The sequence below is a fragment of the Parasteatoda tepidariorum genome, chromosome 10 (genome assembly GCF_982258835.1).
Source record: "Parasteatoda tepidariorum strain Cologne lab strain chromosome 10, Ptep-v5.0, whole genome shotgun sequence".
NCBI classification, from domain to species: Eukaryota; Metazoa; Arthropoda; class Arachnida; order Araneae; family Theridiidae; genus Parasteatoda; species Parasteatoda tepidariorum.
The window spans coordinates 101,112,751-101,131,080 of record NC_141764.1 but is presented as its reverse complement, the minus strand read 5'-3'; the positions used below and the strand labels follow the sequence as shown (position 1 = coordinate 101,131,080).

Here is an 18,330-nt window from a genome sequence, read left to right as displayed (position 1 = left end):
TTACTTTTAAGGTACTCTATTCGAAGCCACAATTATTGGAAGGAAAGAAATGTTCCTTTTGTAAAGCCTTACCCCTTCATTGGAACACTTCTGGACATCGTAACCAAGGTATGGTGGACCTTGACCTTAGATAATATAAAACAAAGAATATGTTACCGCGAATGACTAAAATCAAGAGAATGTCAACATTCACTGGTGAATGTCAACAATCACATAGTTGCTTTGGTGAATGTTCGAAATATTTGATATTGATACTCATTTGATTCGTTGAGATTATTATAATTATTCGATAGTTTAATATTTGCTGAGCATAGATTAGAGGAGAAACATCAGTGTTGGAAGTACCGGTGAAATGCATACTGGGCAGTGGCACTTGACCTTAAAAAAAAAATTGATGTAGGACATACCAGGCAAATGTATACAGGGCAGTGTCCCTTAACTAGACCTAGTATATAGTTCGGACATTTTCCAAAGCGACCATGTGATTGTCAACAACCACCCACCAACTTACAGATTAACTAGCTACTCTTCAGATTAAGTAGGATGATCCGTAAAAATGACAAAATAATAGTTCTATAATTACCTTGATAATCAACAAAACAAACTAACCAGATCATCTGCTCATTAAGCACTCGTTAAAGTGAAAATAAAGATCTTTGTTGAAATAGCAGAAACGTTTCTGTGTACTCTTAAACTAAAATAGTGTTATTTATTTTTCGCTATCTGAAAAACGAAGTTGCTACAATCAATACAGTAGATGAAAAATCAATCATCAACCTATAGATCAGGGGTGGCCAAACTCATTAATAGTCGAGCCATTTTTAAAATTTGAAATTTTTCGCGATCCGCAATTAAATAGGTAGTATATAGCTCTGTAAAAGGTATGCAAAAAAGGTATTAATTTTTTTTTTACAGAAATTATATTTATTGAAAATATATATATAAAAGTACAAAATATGTGTATTGAATTTAAATATTAAAAATTAAACACATTTATTTTACTTCTCTTGATAATTCTTTAAAATTGGTAAATAATGGGTGATAGCACTTCTCAGTAATTCTTTGAGATGCTTTAGTTAATACTGATCGGTGTTTGGATTTCACGAATTTTAAAGAGGAATAAAATGATTCACATAAGTACGTGGTCCCGAATATTGAAATAATTAGACAAGCAGCCTTTTTTAATTCAGGATACTTCGATTCTGGTACAAATTTCCAAAATTCAGTAATCGACGTCGACTTATATTTTAATTGTAGACCTTGATCTTCTTGCATCTCTATAAATTCTAATTCTCCAGATACTTTTTGAGTCATAATTATATTGGAAATGCTAAATTCACCTTGAATTTTGCTTTTTTCAAATGGATTCAGAAAAGAAATCAAGAGACGATTTAAAATATTTCAAGTCTTGAAATCTATTTTGAAATCTATTTCGCAGTTTTCGATGAGTCAGATCATTCTTAACTTGGTCGGAAATGAAATTTGTTATAACGTTGCACTTAGTCTTTCATATTTGTTGTCAGTCATTTAAAAGACATTTTGAAACACATACGGAACGATAATAATTTTTTTAAATATATTAGCACAAAAAGGGAACTCGGGTATGTTTATCGAAAGCCACTAATAATCCTTCAAAGAGCCACAGGTTGTCTCCCCCCCCCCCTGCTATAGACTATAATGTAAAGACTCGAACGGTTTAGAATGTTATTACAATTAAGGAAATAACGTAATTTTAACTTATTTATCTGAAGAATCAATTGAAACGAATACAATCAATAAATTAGTTAATAGAATGCGAGAAAAACATTCGAACTTTAACGATACGGAGAGCTTTGAGGCGCACATTACCAAGTAAATCGCTAAGAATTCTTGATTCCGTATTTTAACGAATCATGCACTAGTAAATCTGCAGCTTAACTAGGTAATGTTCCTATTAAAAGCTTTAGAGGCAGCCTTTATTTAGAATCCTTTAAAAAAAGCGAAGTTAAAAAAAAGTATGCAGATAGGAGACGAAAAATATTATCGAAATCTAACAGGAGTGTTATCATGAGTCTTCATTCTAGAAAGTTTGATTAAATCCGCCAAAACCAGTTTGAATATCAGATGAATTTTAATGTATTTCTAACAATTACCTCTCATTTTCTCTCAGTTGGACAATGATCAAAATCATTTTGATTTTTTTTAATCTCCCCATACTCAATATTTTTTTTTTTTAGTTTAAATATTAATGTGCGATACTCAATGTGTATATAATTTTTACTCCGTTTCCAACAAAGATATTAAAAACCTAAACATTGAAAACAAGTTTGAAGACTCTGAGAAGAACAAAGATAAAACTATATTTGAAAATACTTTGAAAATAAAGTATTTTTGTGAAATTATTTATCATGTTTTTTACTGTTTCAAAATGCTGCATGATTTTTTTTTCAAATACATTTTTGTTTTTAGCCGGGGCATGAAGTTGAATTGGAAAGATATTTAAAATATGGACCCATATATGGGTGAGCATCCATTAATTAATTAATTTATTATAATTATTTTTCTGAGGAAAAGTTTATATTTATTTAAAAGTAAAGCATGTGCCTGATCATTACTTTTTATTATAACATATCATTGATGAGCTTTCGTAAACACGCATTTTGAACTGTATCCATTTTCAGGTAGGTAGGTATTTTATTACTGGAAAACACCCCTGAGGAGGATCCGAAGACACAATTTTGATTCTCTGCAGAGCGGTTGACTCCTTCGCTTTGGTGGGCCAACGACCTGCTCAAGAAGTTAGGGTAGAATAGTTTAATAATGATCGATACCGGCAACCCTCGGTCCCTACGCAGACTAATCAAAGTGGTGACCCACCCGCTTACTGATCGCAGCCAGTGATGCTTTATTTCGGTTTTCTACTGGAAATAGTGTTCCTGAGCTTATTTTATGCTTACGAGGCTTGATATTGCAGGAAGTTTTATTATTACGATTTTTTTTAATCAAATTTACGTGAAATTTTACCATTTGTAAGAGTTTTCTGTAATTTATAAATTATAACAGCCGAAAAAAAATTTTAAGAAAATTGTGGCTATCGCCTGTAGTTATTGTTTGGGTAGCATCATAGCGTGGTTGTGAGTTCTTCCAAAATTATTGTTATTTCTTTTTATCTGAGGTTAATTGAGAAAATTAGTTATAGTGTGAACACTACAAGTATAACAACATTGAATGGAACGATTTTTCAATCTTATACGTGAAAAACAATCGGAAGTAGTAAACCGGAAGTCTTACCTTGGCGAAAATTAAACATAGCGCCACCTGTGATTTGATTCTTAATTTTTTTTTACTTTTAAAACCCTTAAGACTTCGAAACTAACTCTACTTCGTTTTCATATATTTCTTCTTTATTTAATTTGTTCTACAGGAAAGTCTATTTGAATGGTGAAATTACGCGCAAATTTAATCATAAATTACATTAATAAATTTTCATAGAATATTAAACCTGTTCACAGACCGCCTCGTAAGAATAACATAAGCGGAGGGATACACCAGAAGTTTTCTAAATTTCCTCCGGTTTTAAGTTCTTTTTTATTGTTTACATTCAGTCAATCATCCATAGTAATGTCAGACGTTTATATTGGTAATACATAGTACAAAACTGTACTTTTGTGTTCGGAAATGTACAGTTTTGTGTCGACCAAGGTTGGGAATATATGTTCCAGACTTGCGACTCCATTTATTCAAATTGTCAAATATCCAAATCCGTCGAAAGGAATTCATGTTCATTAAGAAATTAATACGTTTTTGCGTTTAATTTTGCAACATAATTAACAGTTAGCACTAATTAGCTTAGCATATTTGAGGACATCTTTTTAAACTATTAAGTTTGGAAATCAGTTTGTGAAAGTTATTATTCAGGGTGATATATTTTTTAATTTTTTAACAGGCATTTCGAAACTAACAAACCCATGCTCTCAGTTGGAGATCCATCCATTTTAAGAAATATCTTAGTGAAGGATATCCAAGTATTTCAAGGGAACAGGGTAAGTCACTATAAATTATTTATTTATTTATGAGAGATAGGAAGTTCATAAAAATCTTGCTCTTTTTTTTTTTTCTTTTTTTTTTAAAGTTCAGTGAAACAGGCAATAAAGAATTGGATAATATGATAACCATGGCAAAGGGAGAAAACTGGAAAAGGATTCGAACAATCATTTCACCCACGTTCTCTACTGGAAAAATGAAAAGAGTAAGTGAATTTATATCTATTGGATTTATGATTAAATATAGTTTGGAAAACAGATGAGGGCTATTGCAGTTAAACAATTAACCATATATAATTAAGCAATATAGTTAATTAAACAATGTCAGATAAATGCAATTTGACACTATAATTTAAATACTATGTAACAATGTAGGGCAATAACAAAATATAGTGAAACAAAATACAGTCGTTAATAGAGGTTTTTGTCGTTTTTTTGGGTTACCTCCATTGTCTTCAAAATGTTATAGAGGGTACATGATTTTTCGTTGATTTGTGTGCGGTATTGGTCCTAGTTAAACTGTTCTACCGTAAAGTGCTCGACTTCGCGTGCAGGTCGTCGGGCTACCGTAGTAGGGGTACCATCCCCTCTGCAGAGGATCAAAATCGTGATGACATATCTTCGGATCATCCTCAGGGATGTTTCCCAGACCGTCGCCAATAGCCCATTGTGCAGCTCTAGAGCGACGTAAATGAACAACAACAACAAATCAATACAAAATCTATGGAAAAAATTCAGAGCTCCCCAAAATAGTCGTAAATAGAGGATGTCGCTATACACAGAGATGGTTTTTTCCTGGAGGTTTTACTCTATATCAATATAGTTTAACAATTAGCTCAAATATCAGTAAGTGTTAAAGTTTGATTAATAGATCACAACAACGCAACTGAGGGAGAGGGGGGGCTGGAACTAGAATTTTTTTTAAAAATCTACTACAGTCTTTATGCTGCATCTAGGGCGAATATATGAAATCTACCCATTTAATATTTTTGTATTTATTTAGAAGTTATTCAAGCTCAGCGTAGAGCTCATAAGATTCTTTCAAATTTACTATTTCAATGATTTTTTATTTTTTAACACTATTAAGATTTATGGAATCGCAAACGGAAGGGGTTTTCTGTTAGCTAATCTATCCTAAACATTGGGAGTCATTATATGATATCAAAAGTTGTTTGTTTCCTTGATCAGAAATACATTCTTGACTCTAGGATCGGCTAAACAGTTTAGACTTCCCCTAAAGTGATTTTATTAATCTACGTCACTTTCTGCATAAAACAAGAATTATATTGAGTAATCATTTCAATCAGTTCAACATTTTTCAAATTGTATGTTTCAATGCTAACTCATAGTTCGACTAAGGTTTATAGTGCCAAGTGATCAATTTTCATGTAATATTTTATGTTATTCAGTTAGCCTGATGTTTTTCATGCCAGTGGATCGATTTTCAAGTAAACTTAATTGTTCAGAAGTTTGCGTTTTATCCATCTTATTTCAAATGGCGCAATAGCTTGCTTAAGTTGAAATTAAAAGAACATCTGTAACCCGTAATTTTTACTTTTTCAGATGATGGGAATTTTCAGAGATTGCTGCGAAACTCTGATGAACAACCTTGCAAAAGTTGCGGAACAGGGTGAAACTTTCGACGCGAAAAGGTGAGTTTTAGAATTTTGCATTATCAAAACACGTTTTGTATTAAAATAACGTGTCATCGATATTGAGAGAATATCTCTAGTGAAATCTTCGACGACTTTTACGAGAGGGAGAATAAAGTTTTCTAACTCATCTTTATTTTATTTTATTACCGGCGTTGAACAGCCTGTCATTTCTGAGTTTACGACTATCAGTGTTCAACTCCATAGTCTTGCCATTTTGAACCCAATCCAGAAGACGAAGAAACTCCTGGATCAAGCATCATGGAGAGCTTTTTTAAGGAGCTATCCCGCATTTGCGTTACATGGGGATGAAAACCACGAAAACCCCTCACTGTTAGCCCAATGGTAAGAGGATTCCAACTCATGATCCTTCTACCATTGAGGATATTTTATGTCAATACTTTGCTTGATGCGAGTCTGGTGCAAAATTCATATCATTCAGCCCTTATTGGGATTCGAGCCCGGGTTACCTCATAAGAGCGAAATACTCTATCCCCTAAACCGTAGGGGATAGAGCGTTCGAGGTAACGATTATCGGTGTTCCCAAGTGGTCCTGACTGATATGCTCGTCTACGGAGATCGGGCGAGAACCGGTATTTTCAACTTGACGTTGACAGACTCACTTTTGTCTGATCATCCTATTCATTGTGGTTAAAGCACCCGATGACTGCCTAAGAAGTCCTTGATTCGATGCCGCTGACGAATGCGCTCTCACATTTCTTTACATTGGTGAACCCCATGCTACGAGACTTCATCGTATATGGCAGCACTTCCTGAGTTCGTCTGAATTCGACAAACAAATCGTCTTTATCGCAAACAGTATTAAGGCTTAAACTACACTACAATGGCAACTTCCCACGTGACCTCTCAACATCGTGATACGCTCACGACGGACTTCGAATCGGATTTTCTCGTTCACTGGAAGGCTACTACTATGTGAGGGGGGAGCTTCCCTGCTTTCCCCAGTCGAAGGTGTACACGTCTTTTTCATCTTGGTTAAATCTTCCGGTTACTGAACAGGTTGGACCTGAGCCTGTGGTCAACACATATTTTTCAAGCATTCCCTACACAATTCTGTCTACCTTTGCAATACCTTTATAGATCTGAAGACCCCGCAAAAAAGTAACTTTTTTTAAATCAGGAGGTACAAGAAAAAGGGGTCGTCCACTGACTAAATGGCTGTACGCAGTTGAGAGGGACCTGAAGATGATAGCAATAACTAACTGGAAGGCCATGGCACAGAATAGATCAAGATGGCAAAAACTTATTGGGATGGCCTTGGCCTATCATAGGTTGTAGTGCTCAAGAAGAAGAAGGAGAACCTTCGTGTTAATGTTCGTTTCGATGTTTTTATCTTTACAGAGAACGCGCAGTGCTTGGACGTTATTCTTATGGATGGTTGATTGTGTAAAGCTAAGCGCAGATGTCACTCAAAGGATTAAAATTCGTCGTAAAACTCTCAGATTACTACTTTCGACTAATTTTTGCGCCTAAGCTTGAAAAAAACCCTCCATCGAATAGGATTATACTTGTAGTGTTTACAATGTAACGCGTTCTTTCAGCGAAACAAACAATAAATGGAAGACTCCGCAAGCTTGCAAAGATGTTATCCAAAAAATAACCAATGATGCTATTTTACATAAGTATAGCTAAATAAGGGATAATACTCATAATATGGCTAACCTTACATTTTATTTATGCTGTGATATTAATTTTGTTTATATTTGTTTTAGGCTCTTGGCCTGTTAGAATTTATAAATTGCCGAAAACTCTTATGAGTGATTAGATAAAGCGTAAATTTAGACACAAATTACAATAATGAAACTTCCTAGAATATTAAACCTGCTCACATGTGTGCCTCGTAAGCATAACAGAAGCGGAGGGATACACCGGAAGTTTTCTAAGCTTCTTTCGGTTTTAGGGTAGTTAGTTTGGTAGGTACGTCACACTAGAGCTGAACAATGGGCTATTGCAGACGTTCTTGGAAACATGACCCGAAGACATGTAATTTTTATGCCCTGCGGAGGAGATGGCTCCCCTGCTTTGGTACCCTGACGACCTGCGAGCACTTAACGGTAGGGCAGTTTAGCGAAGATCAGTACCACACACCCTCGGTTGTTACACAGGCTGATCAAAGTGATCACCAGCCGCTTACTGACGGCAGCCAGTGATGCTTGACTTTGATGTTCAACTCGGAACCATGTTTTTACTATCAGTCTACTGCGGACCCAGTTTTAGGACGCTTGTAATTGTTTTCATTCAGTCAACCATCCATTCATTGTAAGCAACTCAATCTTGGTCGTCGGGCTACCGAGGATCAAAATTGTGATGGCATGTCTTCGGATCATCCTCAGGGATGTTTCGTAGACCGTCGCCAATAGATCATTGTGCAGCTCTAGTGTGAAGTACAACAACAATCTTTTTAAAGACCATTCTCATTGCATGCGTTTCTCGCACCTCCCATTGCCGTCAATGAAGAATGAGAACCAGATTTGTAAAGTATATTCTTCTGTAAAAATTCTCCAATCCTATCGACGGTTTTTATTACGGAATGAGTTCTTGCTCCAATATTCTTGTTCCTCTTGGTGATGGGCAAAGAGAGAGACAAATATTTGCGTTTTGGCAGTAGGGTTAGTTGACTCTTAACTTTGCTACCCCATAGAAAGAATGTTTATTGGCATATTGATCATTCATTTGATCCTTCCTTTTCATCTTGCTTTGATTAATATTTAAATATGTGACGTTTTCAATAAGAAGCAGATGTTTTATAAGAAAGAGTCCTGATGTGCGTTTCCAATAATTTCAGAGTATTTGGTGCTTTTACACTGGATGTCATCGCCAGTTCTGCATTCTCTACGAAGTTGGATTCGCAACAGGATCCCAACAATAAATTCGTCCGAATGGCCAGTAAGCTCTTCTCACCCGGATTTAACTGGAGACTGGTAGGAGTCGGTAAGTTTCATTCATTTTTCCTGATTCCTATCATATTAATATAATGTTTTTATTTATTTTTATGCACTTATTATTTTTTTAATACTAGAGAAAAAAGTTTTAATATATATATATTATTTTTTAAAAAATATTTTAGCACTAGTGACAACAATAGCCGTGGTTGCTCAGGGGATAGAGCGTTCGCCTTCCAATAAGGTAAACCGAGTTCGAATCCCAGCGATGACTGGTCGATACGAATTCCGCACCTGGCTTACACCGATCATAGTGCCGACGTAAATGATCCTTTGTGACAGACGGATCATGGCCTAAAGTCCGCTTGCCACAAGGCTAACTGTGGGAGATTTTCGTGGTTCTTCTCTCCTTGCAACGCAAATGCTGGTTAGTTCCATCAGAATTCCTGCACTAAGGCAAATTTCTCCCAAAACTTAATCCAGGAGTTCCTTTGTCTTCTGGATTGGGTTCAAAACTACAGGGACCAATTACTAGCTCTACTAATGTTGAACTACAATTGAACGTACACCTCGGGTCGGCTATTCAACGGTTGCTATAAAATAAAATACCAGTGACATATAAGGCAACCTCGTACATAAAACCTCACCAAATATGATAGCTCTGAATGCATTAATGGAAGTATGCTGGGTACAGGGTGGTTATAAAATAACTTTGTTCATTAATAAACGATAATCGAAAATTTTGTAGGAAAAGGATCGAAAAACGCCCGCTTAAAAATCTTCTTCTTGGCACTACAACCCAGAGAAGATCAGGGCAACTCCAACTAGTTTTTTTTTTATGTATCAAATTTCTATCTTCTATGGAGTCTATCCTATTAAAATCAAGCCTTAAGGCTTCATTTTTTTCAAATTATTTACTTTAAATGCTTTTAAATCTTTTTTTTTTGTGTGTCATCAAACCATCTGAGTGGAGGTTTTCCCTATTAATCACTTGCCTTGTTGAGCTTAGGAATGAAATTCGAAAAAAAGAAGGAAAAAAAAAATCATGTAATCAATTTTTATGAATGAGGTAAAAATAAAACCAAATTCCATGAGATTCATTTTTCGACCTGTAAAATGTGCTGCGTAGTTCCTCGTAAAGCATGGCGATGAATCAGGAAAAACTGAATAAAATTTTATATAAAGATTATAGAAATGCGCCTGCCTAACACTAGTGTTAAAAAGATTATAGAGCTTCCATGATAATAGTTACAGTGAAACGATGTTAACAGTCACGGTTACCATGGTAACAGTTACAGTTTATTTGGAAATTTTTAATTAGGAGCACCCACTTCAATAGCGAAGGCAAGTTGCAACACTACCGCGATAAAAGCTAGAGATATCACACTTGCCACATTCTCTTCCTTTTCTTTTTGTTTCAGCACTGAGTTCAGAAAAGCTGAATCACTGGCATGGCAACATTGTAAATAACACTTTTTTTCATCTCTTCTTTGACCCACCATTTTCCATGCTAAAAATTCAAGTCATTATATGTTTTAAGTAATTTTACTATGAGTCACGCGTTTCAATGAAAAAAAGTATGTGATATTATAATAATTTTTTTTTTAAATGTATGCTTTAGTCGTTACATTCATACTCCCTTACAATTTTAAGTGTAGCATAGAATGAAGAAAAGGAGTCTATTTTTACTTCGACAGACTAACATCAATTTGTATTTTTTAATAAAATCTTCTTCGTGTACTGTTGCAGAAACATTGTTTTCCTATCTTTAGTTCTTTTTCCGAAACTCATGAAGTTGATGGGCGAGTCTTTCTTTTCTTCGGAGAGCTTGAATTTCTTTTCTCGAGTAACGTATCAAATAATTGATGAAAGAAGGAAAACTGGAAAAGTAAGTTGGATTTTCTCTTTAAATTTTTATGCTTAGAACTGACCACGCTCAAAAAATTGTAACTTATTGGGAACCTTTTTATACTTAACTTATTGCGATAGTCTTTTTTTTTATGTTGCTGGATCCATTTTATACAACATTCTTATTACAAAATTGCTGGAGCTTATTTATTTATTCTTTTTCCATTGGCAATGAAATTGATGGAGCAAACTGGGCAATAAGCTGGCCAGAAATGAGAAATTAAGTCAAACTGAACTGCTCATATAAACAAAAACTGTTAGACGTCTTTTTACTTTTTTTAATGCGAGAAAATTCTTTCACGTCTTTGGGAGAATACATTTAGTTTAAGTTTTGCTTTCAATTTGGGAAGATGCGAAGTTTACATTAATATAGATTTGGGGGAGACATAAAAAGTTCTATTTTAATATACTACATTTCAACTTATATAAACAAAACCATTTTTTCTTTCCAAACAGACAGCAAATGATTTTCTTCAACTTCTGCTAGACACCTGTAAAGAGGTAGAAAGCAACGGGCAGTTAAAGCAATCGTTTGAGGAAGTGGACGATTTAACGACAAATTATGGTGCAGGAATGGAGGATAATCAAGCCCTACTTCAAAATCCTGTTACAAAAAGTAGGTTACAAATAACAAAGGTCATTCACACTGCAAATGCGGTTCCAAACGCCGTTGAGAGAGATTGAGAACGTGATTGGTGAAAAAAATATTTTCATGAAAATATCACTAATCAGAAACTCTATTCTTCTTAGAAATATTTAGAAGCTCATGAACAGCATGCAGTGAGAATGGCCATTCGAGGAAAAAATTTGCGTCCTGTCAAAGTTACATTAAAAAAAAATAATAGAATTACGTTAAAAAAAATTATGCCGAATACAGATGAATGCTATCCACAAACAATTGAGGAAATTATTGTGAGTAATTCACATTAACTAAATGTTGAAATCCAAACAAAATGATCTCAATTATTATTCAAGTGAGTGATCACTTTCTTTCTCAAAATCTCACTCAACAAACACTGTGGAAACTCAGGGCCCTTGAAGACCCTTAATATCCATTCGACTTTGTTAATTCAGATTTGTTATTCCTACATGAAGGGCAAATTAGAAATTGGCAATCGAAATGGGTTGCAGGTGGCGTAGAGAAGATCTATGCCAACACTTCACATCCTTTCACCATTAGCGTGTGAAGAGTAAGAAAGTACGCCAGTTTCTCTCTCGATTTTCAGATTGATTAAAAATATTCAATTTAGGAAACTATATAGAACTGAAAACTACATTGAACGTAAATCTAAAAGAAAGCGACGTGAAAATTAAAAATAATATTTGTTACAAGTAAATACGAAAAATATTAAGAAAGGGGGAAATATCGTAGTACATTCCTATACAGCTGAGAAGAGGAGGAGAGAATGAAGGAAGGGGGGGTTAAGACATGGAATCGGTTTTCTCCCCAGATGGCGTATTCCAGCATTGCGATTGCGAATAGGTAAAACGGTGAATGATAGTTATGGAAAGTCATTCTATTAGGACTCTATAAGTAGTGCAAAGGCGTGAAAAATACAGAAAGACGTCCACTGTACAATCATCCACATAATGATTGCTGAATATCCTCATATGTTTTACTTTTTCAACTAGGTTGTGTTATAATCCCTTACTGCTTTTACTTCCGGGTTACTAATACAGGTGTATTTTGAAGCCATTTGGCTCGCAACGTGATTCTTGTGTTTTTTGTATACGTGTATTTTTTACTTTATTTATTATGTGTGTTTAAAAAGGGAAACGTCAGTTGAAGAAGTCCTGTCTTTTCTAGGCGTAAGAATCGTGATTTGAAAAAAAAGAGGAATCGTTATAAAACACTTATTACCTTATCAACAATATACCAGCTTCGAAATTTAAACTTAAATGATAATTTGTAAAATAAACTTGAATAATATGCTTACACTAACGTAAGGGGGTGCACGGCTTGCAACTAGAAGACTAATAAGTAATAATAAAAAGAGGCCAAACCAGGACTGATAAAAAAAAAAGCGAATTCTTTCTAAATCTCGCTATCGGGTCACCCTTTTCAACAGTACATCTAGTAACTAAACTAGTAAACATCTATTAACTAAAGCAGTTTTTTGCTTCAAACTCATCAGAATTACTTAATATCTCATGAAATGCAACAGATTTAAAGTCAGAAATTATATAACTTATTCCTTTATTAAAAACAAAATTATCTGTTCGAAAATATCACCTCCCAAAATAAGCTGTAGTAAGCAGCTGTAAAGTTCCTAACAGGAAGTACAGCAGGTCAAGTGTTTGAGATTGCTGTTGTTTACGCTAATAATAATGAATTGAGATTGTTGCTGTTTACGCTAATAATAATGAAAACGCTATCCGTGTATAGTGCGGCTTTGATGAGAGCTCCTGCAGACTATAGGTCTGGGGCTTTCTGCTACTATGGTAACAAGCGAGAGCACATTTCTAATGGGAGTGAAATAGAGGAAAGAAGGTGCCGATTGGTTTATTCACGACAACTTATGCCAATATTAAGACAAAACTATTCACCTCACACCATCATTCGAAGTATCCTTTCCTCGTAACCATAGTACCTGCCACGAAGCGAGACGGGTGTTCTCTTGAAAGCCGCTTTTTACTTGTGTTTACGATTTTCTCCCCTTGCAATTTTCACTTCTTTTTTTGAATTCCAAAAACATTTGAGCAATTTATTCGTAAAAATTGAAATAATTAAAAAAACGAGGACCCAGATTTCGCCAAACATCATTAACCGCTTCAGGATTGTAATCACATTGCACGATTGTCTTTTTATGACCCACGGTATCATATAAGAAACGAGACTCTGTGATTCTAGTGGCCCAAGATCACATGGATGCGATCTCAATGCAGTGCTCTCTTATTATACGTATGCGTACTCTTTAGTACGCATAATCTCGGATAATGCGGGGATGAGTTTCTTTCGCAGGTCTGGAAGGGGTTAAACTTCGCTCTTGAAGATTTCGATCCAGAACAAATAGGCAATTTAAATGACAAGGAAGAACAGTGTAGGTCAAAAATATTTCAGGAATGAGTGATAGTGATCAGCATATAAAACTCGAATATGCGGTCTGCGAAGAATGCGTTGAAAATATTTTAACCTGGAATTACAAGAAACTCAACTAAAGCTTCCAAGAAAAGCAAAGGAAATGCCATCTGTGTTGTTTAATACCGTGAAAGACATGTATCCTGCTACGGCCAAATTTTCACTAGTCAAGTTTTATAGCATTCAGCTTCTGAACTAATTTTCAATTCAATTCAATGAAATCGCTGTGATATTGAAAATGGATATAAAGTTACCTGTTAATATCTTTACATGTAATTGAAATTATTGTGTGACTGAAACAAGGCAGAAAATGAAGAACTTACATTTTCCAAATGAAACTTTAATTGATTTCTAAGTCATTAACAATTTGTTCACATGCTCTTAAAATATTTCTGCTTTCATTTAAAAATATTTCTCCATAATTTATAGAACCCTAATCATAAAGCCTCATCACATTGCATGCGAAAAATTCGCGTGTGTGACATCAGAGATGTTAACGAGAACTTGATGGGTGAAATATTTTTACCCTCGAAAAATTTGCCTATCAGGTTCTCGTTCGCATCTTCAAATTCGTATGCGGTATGAGTGTCCCTCATGAGTTCACAAATACAATTTTTTATGAGAATGTATTGTATTAAAATCAGGCGCGGATTTAGCAATCACCTGTTATGTGTGAGTTATAAACATATAGCTAAAAGAGGAAACGGGAAGTTCCACATTAATGTTGCTGCTCAATCTATTTTAGGTTTGTCTACGGATGAAATGGTATCGCAATGCGTGGTATTTTTTCTAGCTGGTTACGAATCTACCTCCACCACTCTTTCCATCGCTTGCTATTTCATGGCACTGCACCCGGACATTCAAGAACAGGCATATGCAGAAGTAAAACAACTCCTCCAGGATAGCGGTGTAAGTTATTTGGCAAGAGAGTCTGGCAAAAAATATAAATAACAGAAATCGTGACAAAAATTTATTACTCCGTGATAGGCTCACATCTCCTTAAGCCTTAGCATGAGTTACCATAAACGATAAATCCGATCTTTCAGTAGCACGAACGTTGTGAGATTTTTCTTATTTTCCCCCCTTATCACTGTTTAGTAGGCGGACGGTTGTAACATTTTTCTTATTTACCTCCTCTGCTTCTGTTGGGTTCGCTCCTAAGGATTACTGAAGTGACCCAAGTGAAGGTCTTCTCGCTTCTAAGACAAGCTAACCAGACGTTCTCAAATCTTGAGGATAGTACTCGAATTTTAATAGTTGTTCTAAAAAGCTGTGAAATTCTTTCAGGACAGGAAATGTCCTAAATTCTTAATGATATGTCCTCGAATTAGTCCAAAAATATCTAATCATTATCCGTCATGGCATTGATTTCACAAGGTGCTGATAGGTAGTCTGAGGTATCTGGTGCGCACCAACTGGTCCTGCAATTCCCTCACATTGCGAGGGGGTAGCGTGGGAGCACGAATTTGGTTTTCAAAGTAGGACCACAAATGCTCTATTGGATTAAGGTCAGGTGAATTTGGGGGCCAAGACATGACTTGAAAGTCACTGGAATGTTCCTCGAACCAATCCATGACAATTCGACCCGTATGACATGGTGCATTATCCTGTTGGTAAACACCATCCCCCGCAGGAAAAACTGTTGCCATGAATGGGTGGACCTGGTCTGCAACTATGTTCAAGTAGCTTAGAGACGTCAGGGATTGTTCTATGAGGATTATGGGTGAAAACATTGCTCCTGGGCGAGAAACCATGAAAACCTCGGCGAGCCCATTGTTATGGATGGAGGGCGGTCATAATGTAATGGCTCTTCGGCGTTTATATATATATATATATATATATATATATATATATATATATATATATATATATATATATATATATATATATATATATATCAGTGCCAGTGGCAATTTATATATATATATATATATATATATATATATATATATATATATATATATATATATATATATATATATATGTATCAGTGTCGTACATAGGCACTGATGATAGTCTTCGCAACGTAGTGATCATTTGCTCCTGTTGATTATGCAATATTTGTGCTCCTACATGTTATTTTACTTTATTTTATTTTATGTGAGTTGATATTTCCCCCCCCCCCCAGGATGTTATCTCTTATGAATCTGTACAGAAGATGAAATATCTGGACAGCATCATTGCTGAAACTCTGAGACTCTATCCTCCTGCATTCAGGTTCGATTTTACATTTCAAATATGAATTTTATTTGCTAGTTTGGGGAATAAATTCGAAAGGTCGTAATTGAAATATTTTATGTAACTTGTGGGTTGAAAAAAATAATAGCACCCCCTACTGTTAGCGTTGCTTTATAAACAAAAGTTTCAAAACAATTTTTTTGTTTATAAGAATCAAAAAATATACAAATGATGGATTAATCATAATGAATTAAAAAAATAGTCAGACACTCCTTCAACAATATTAAATGAAAAAAAAGTGATTTTTTGAGAAGTTTTGTTCGAAAAAAATGTGTTTTTTTTTTTCTAGGCAAGGTTTAAGTCTGTTCATAACGCTGTCCAAAACACATAAAATTCTGGTGTCGTATGGGGTCTTAGTTCGCTGTATCAGCGCAATTCGTTTTTCTGGCAATTTATAACAGATTTAACTGATGATTGTATTACAATTCATCTCACTAAAAATTTATTGAAGTAGATATTTTTTTGAGAGATCTTAATTTATTATTTACAATATTTCCGTGAGAAAGAACAAATCATGACAAGGTTAAGTGATTGTGTTTTTAATATTCATAATTTTTTCCTGTTCTGTAAAGGATTTACACATAATGTATCTGGAAAAAATTCAATATCCTTCGTATCTAACCAAAACAGTGTGTTCTACAATTCGAATGACAAATTTTGGCGGTTGATAGAAGGCATCAAGAGGTAGATTAGATCACAGACAAAGTTGAGAGAGGTGGGGGAAATCGCGAAAACCTCAGCCAGGTTTTGGAAGCTGGAAAACAGCAACAAAAGATACTTTTTACTTCCTAATAACAAAAGATCTATTTTCTTGTTTACAACGTGTGGTGAACCACCTTCTCACCAGATGGCGATGAATTCTGCTCGCCAGATGGCAGTGCAAAACATTTCCCTCAACCTTTTTATGTGATGGCAACATCTCTTGTGTTCAAACTTTAGTTTCCAGAATCTGGCAACAGCTGAATATAAACATTCATTCGGGCTTGCTAGCCGGTGAACATTCACCTCTCTTAAAATGCTGCTGTCGTTAATCTTGTCAGTCTTTTACATTGTAACTTAATATGATTTCTTCTTTTTTTAATTATTATTAAACTGTTGTGATTATTAATTTTATTGAATCAATTTATTTAATATTATTTAATCTAATCACCACAGATTGGTGACCCTCAATGAATATAACGCGTAACTTTCTAAATCTTTAATCATCGGCTCAAATTTTATGCCGATTGCTCTGGACCTTAAATATTTCTAAATTTTTTCTTAAAAATTAAGGTTAACAATAATTTTTTTTATAAAGATGCAAGCATTCTTTTTTTTTTTTCATGTATCGTATGTGCACGTGAAATCGATCCTCGAGCTGCTTCAAAATGGTATGTTTAATTAATTTTTACTCTTTGATTTTTTTTTTAAGAAATACTGTGTATTTGTGTTTCCTCTTGCACTCAGTTCACGCATAATTGTTTACTTACCGTGTTATCTGTAAAATTCTGAATTTAGCTTAAAAATGTGTACAAAATTCACGTAAAATATTTCCGGATCGTAATTCTTCATTTTCACCCTTAAAAAACATTCTAAATTTCTTTTTCATTTGTTTTTGGCAAATTTTGATTTTGTAATAATGGCTGGTGATGATGGCCCCATCACCCCAGAGGCACAAATTGCACATGTCTCTGTAAAACCACCCCCCTTCTGGAAATCAAATCCTACGCTATGGTTTGTTAGGTTGGAGGCTCAATTTTCATTAGCTAATATAACTACTGAACTAACAAAATTTAATCACGTGGTAGCAGCTCTTGACGCTGACGTACTAACCTCTGTCAGTGACATACTAATTACTCCACCTGACAATCTTCCGTATTCTGCTATTAAAAAGCGCTTAATAGATTCGCATTCCGAGAGCGAATCTTCGAAAATTCGCACATTACTCCAAGGTTTGGAATTGGGCGATCAGCGTCCCTCACAGTTACTTGCGCGCATGCGTTCCTTAGCTGGCTCGTCCGTAGGAGAAGCGCTGCTTAAATCACTATGGTTGGGTAGATTGCCAAACAATACGCAATCCATTTTGGCAGCCCTAAATCAAGAGCTAAACCAATTAGCTATCGTCGCAGACAAAATTCATGAAACTTGGAATCCGCATTCGATTAACGCTGCAACAACAGATAAACAACAAACCTCAGGCGAAATGGAAGCTCAGATAGCTCAATTATCTAAGCAAGTTAGTGAGTTAACTACGTTGGTTCACAAGCAAATGGCTGAGTCTCGAAATCAACCAGCCAAACATTTTAGACGACGCAGTAATTCGCAAAAGTACCGGCAATTTAAAGAACCAATTAATGGTCAATGTTTTTACCACACAAACTTCGGTAATAGGGCAAAGAAATGTACGCCGCCGTGCTGTTTTGTTTCGGAAAACTAAATCGGCGATCGTCTCCTGGCCAAAACAACGACCGCCTCGTCAACCGTGTCTTATTGGCCGATTCCTCCTCTAAAATGACTTTTTTAATTGACACTGGTGCAGACGTTTCTGT

At 35.1% G+C, this 18,330-nt stretch overlaps 1 protein-coding gene across 1 annotated transcript in view; it reads left to right on the top strand.

Moving 5' to 3' along the window:
• Nucleotides 1-18,330, top strand: part of LOC107446616 (cytochrome P450 3A8) — a 29,873-nt gene that overhangs the window by 2,150 nt on the left and 9,393 nt on the right. Inside the window, exons 2-11 of the mRNA XM_087153520.1 lie at nt 12-108; nt 2,449-2,501; nt 3,926-4,022; nt 4,112-4,228; nt 5,586-5,674; nt 8,481-8,626; nt 10,350-10,465; nt 10,942-11,101; nt 14,310-14,473; nt 15,693-15,781. Of these exons, the coding sequence (XP_087009646.1) occupies nt 12-108; nt 2,449-2,501; nt 3,926-4,022; nt 4,112-4,228; nt 5,586-5,674; nt 8,481-8,626; nt 10,350-10,465; nt 10,942-11,101; nt 14,310-14,473; nt 15,693-15,781 (1,128 nt within the window). The remainder of the gene's footprint in view (nt 1-11; nt 109-2,448; nt 2,502-3,925; nt 4,023-4,111; nt 4,229-5,585; nt 5,675-8,480; nt 8,627-10,349; nt 10,466-10,941; nt 11,102-14,309; nt 14,474-15,692; nt 15,782-18,330) is intronic.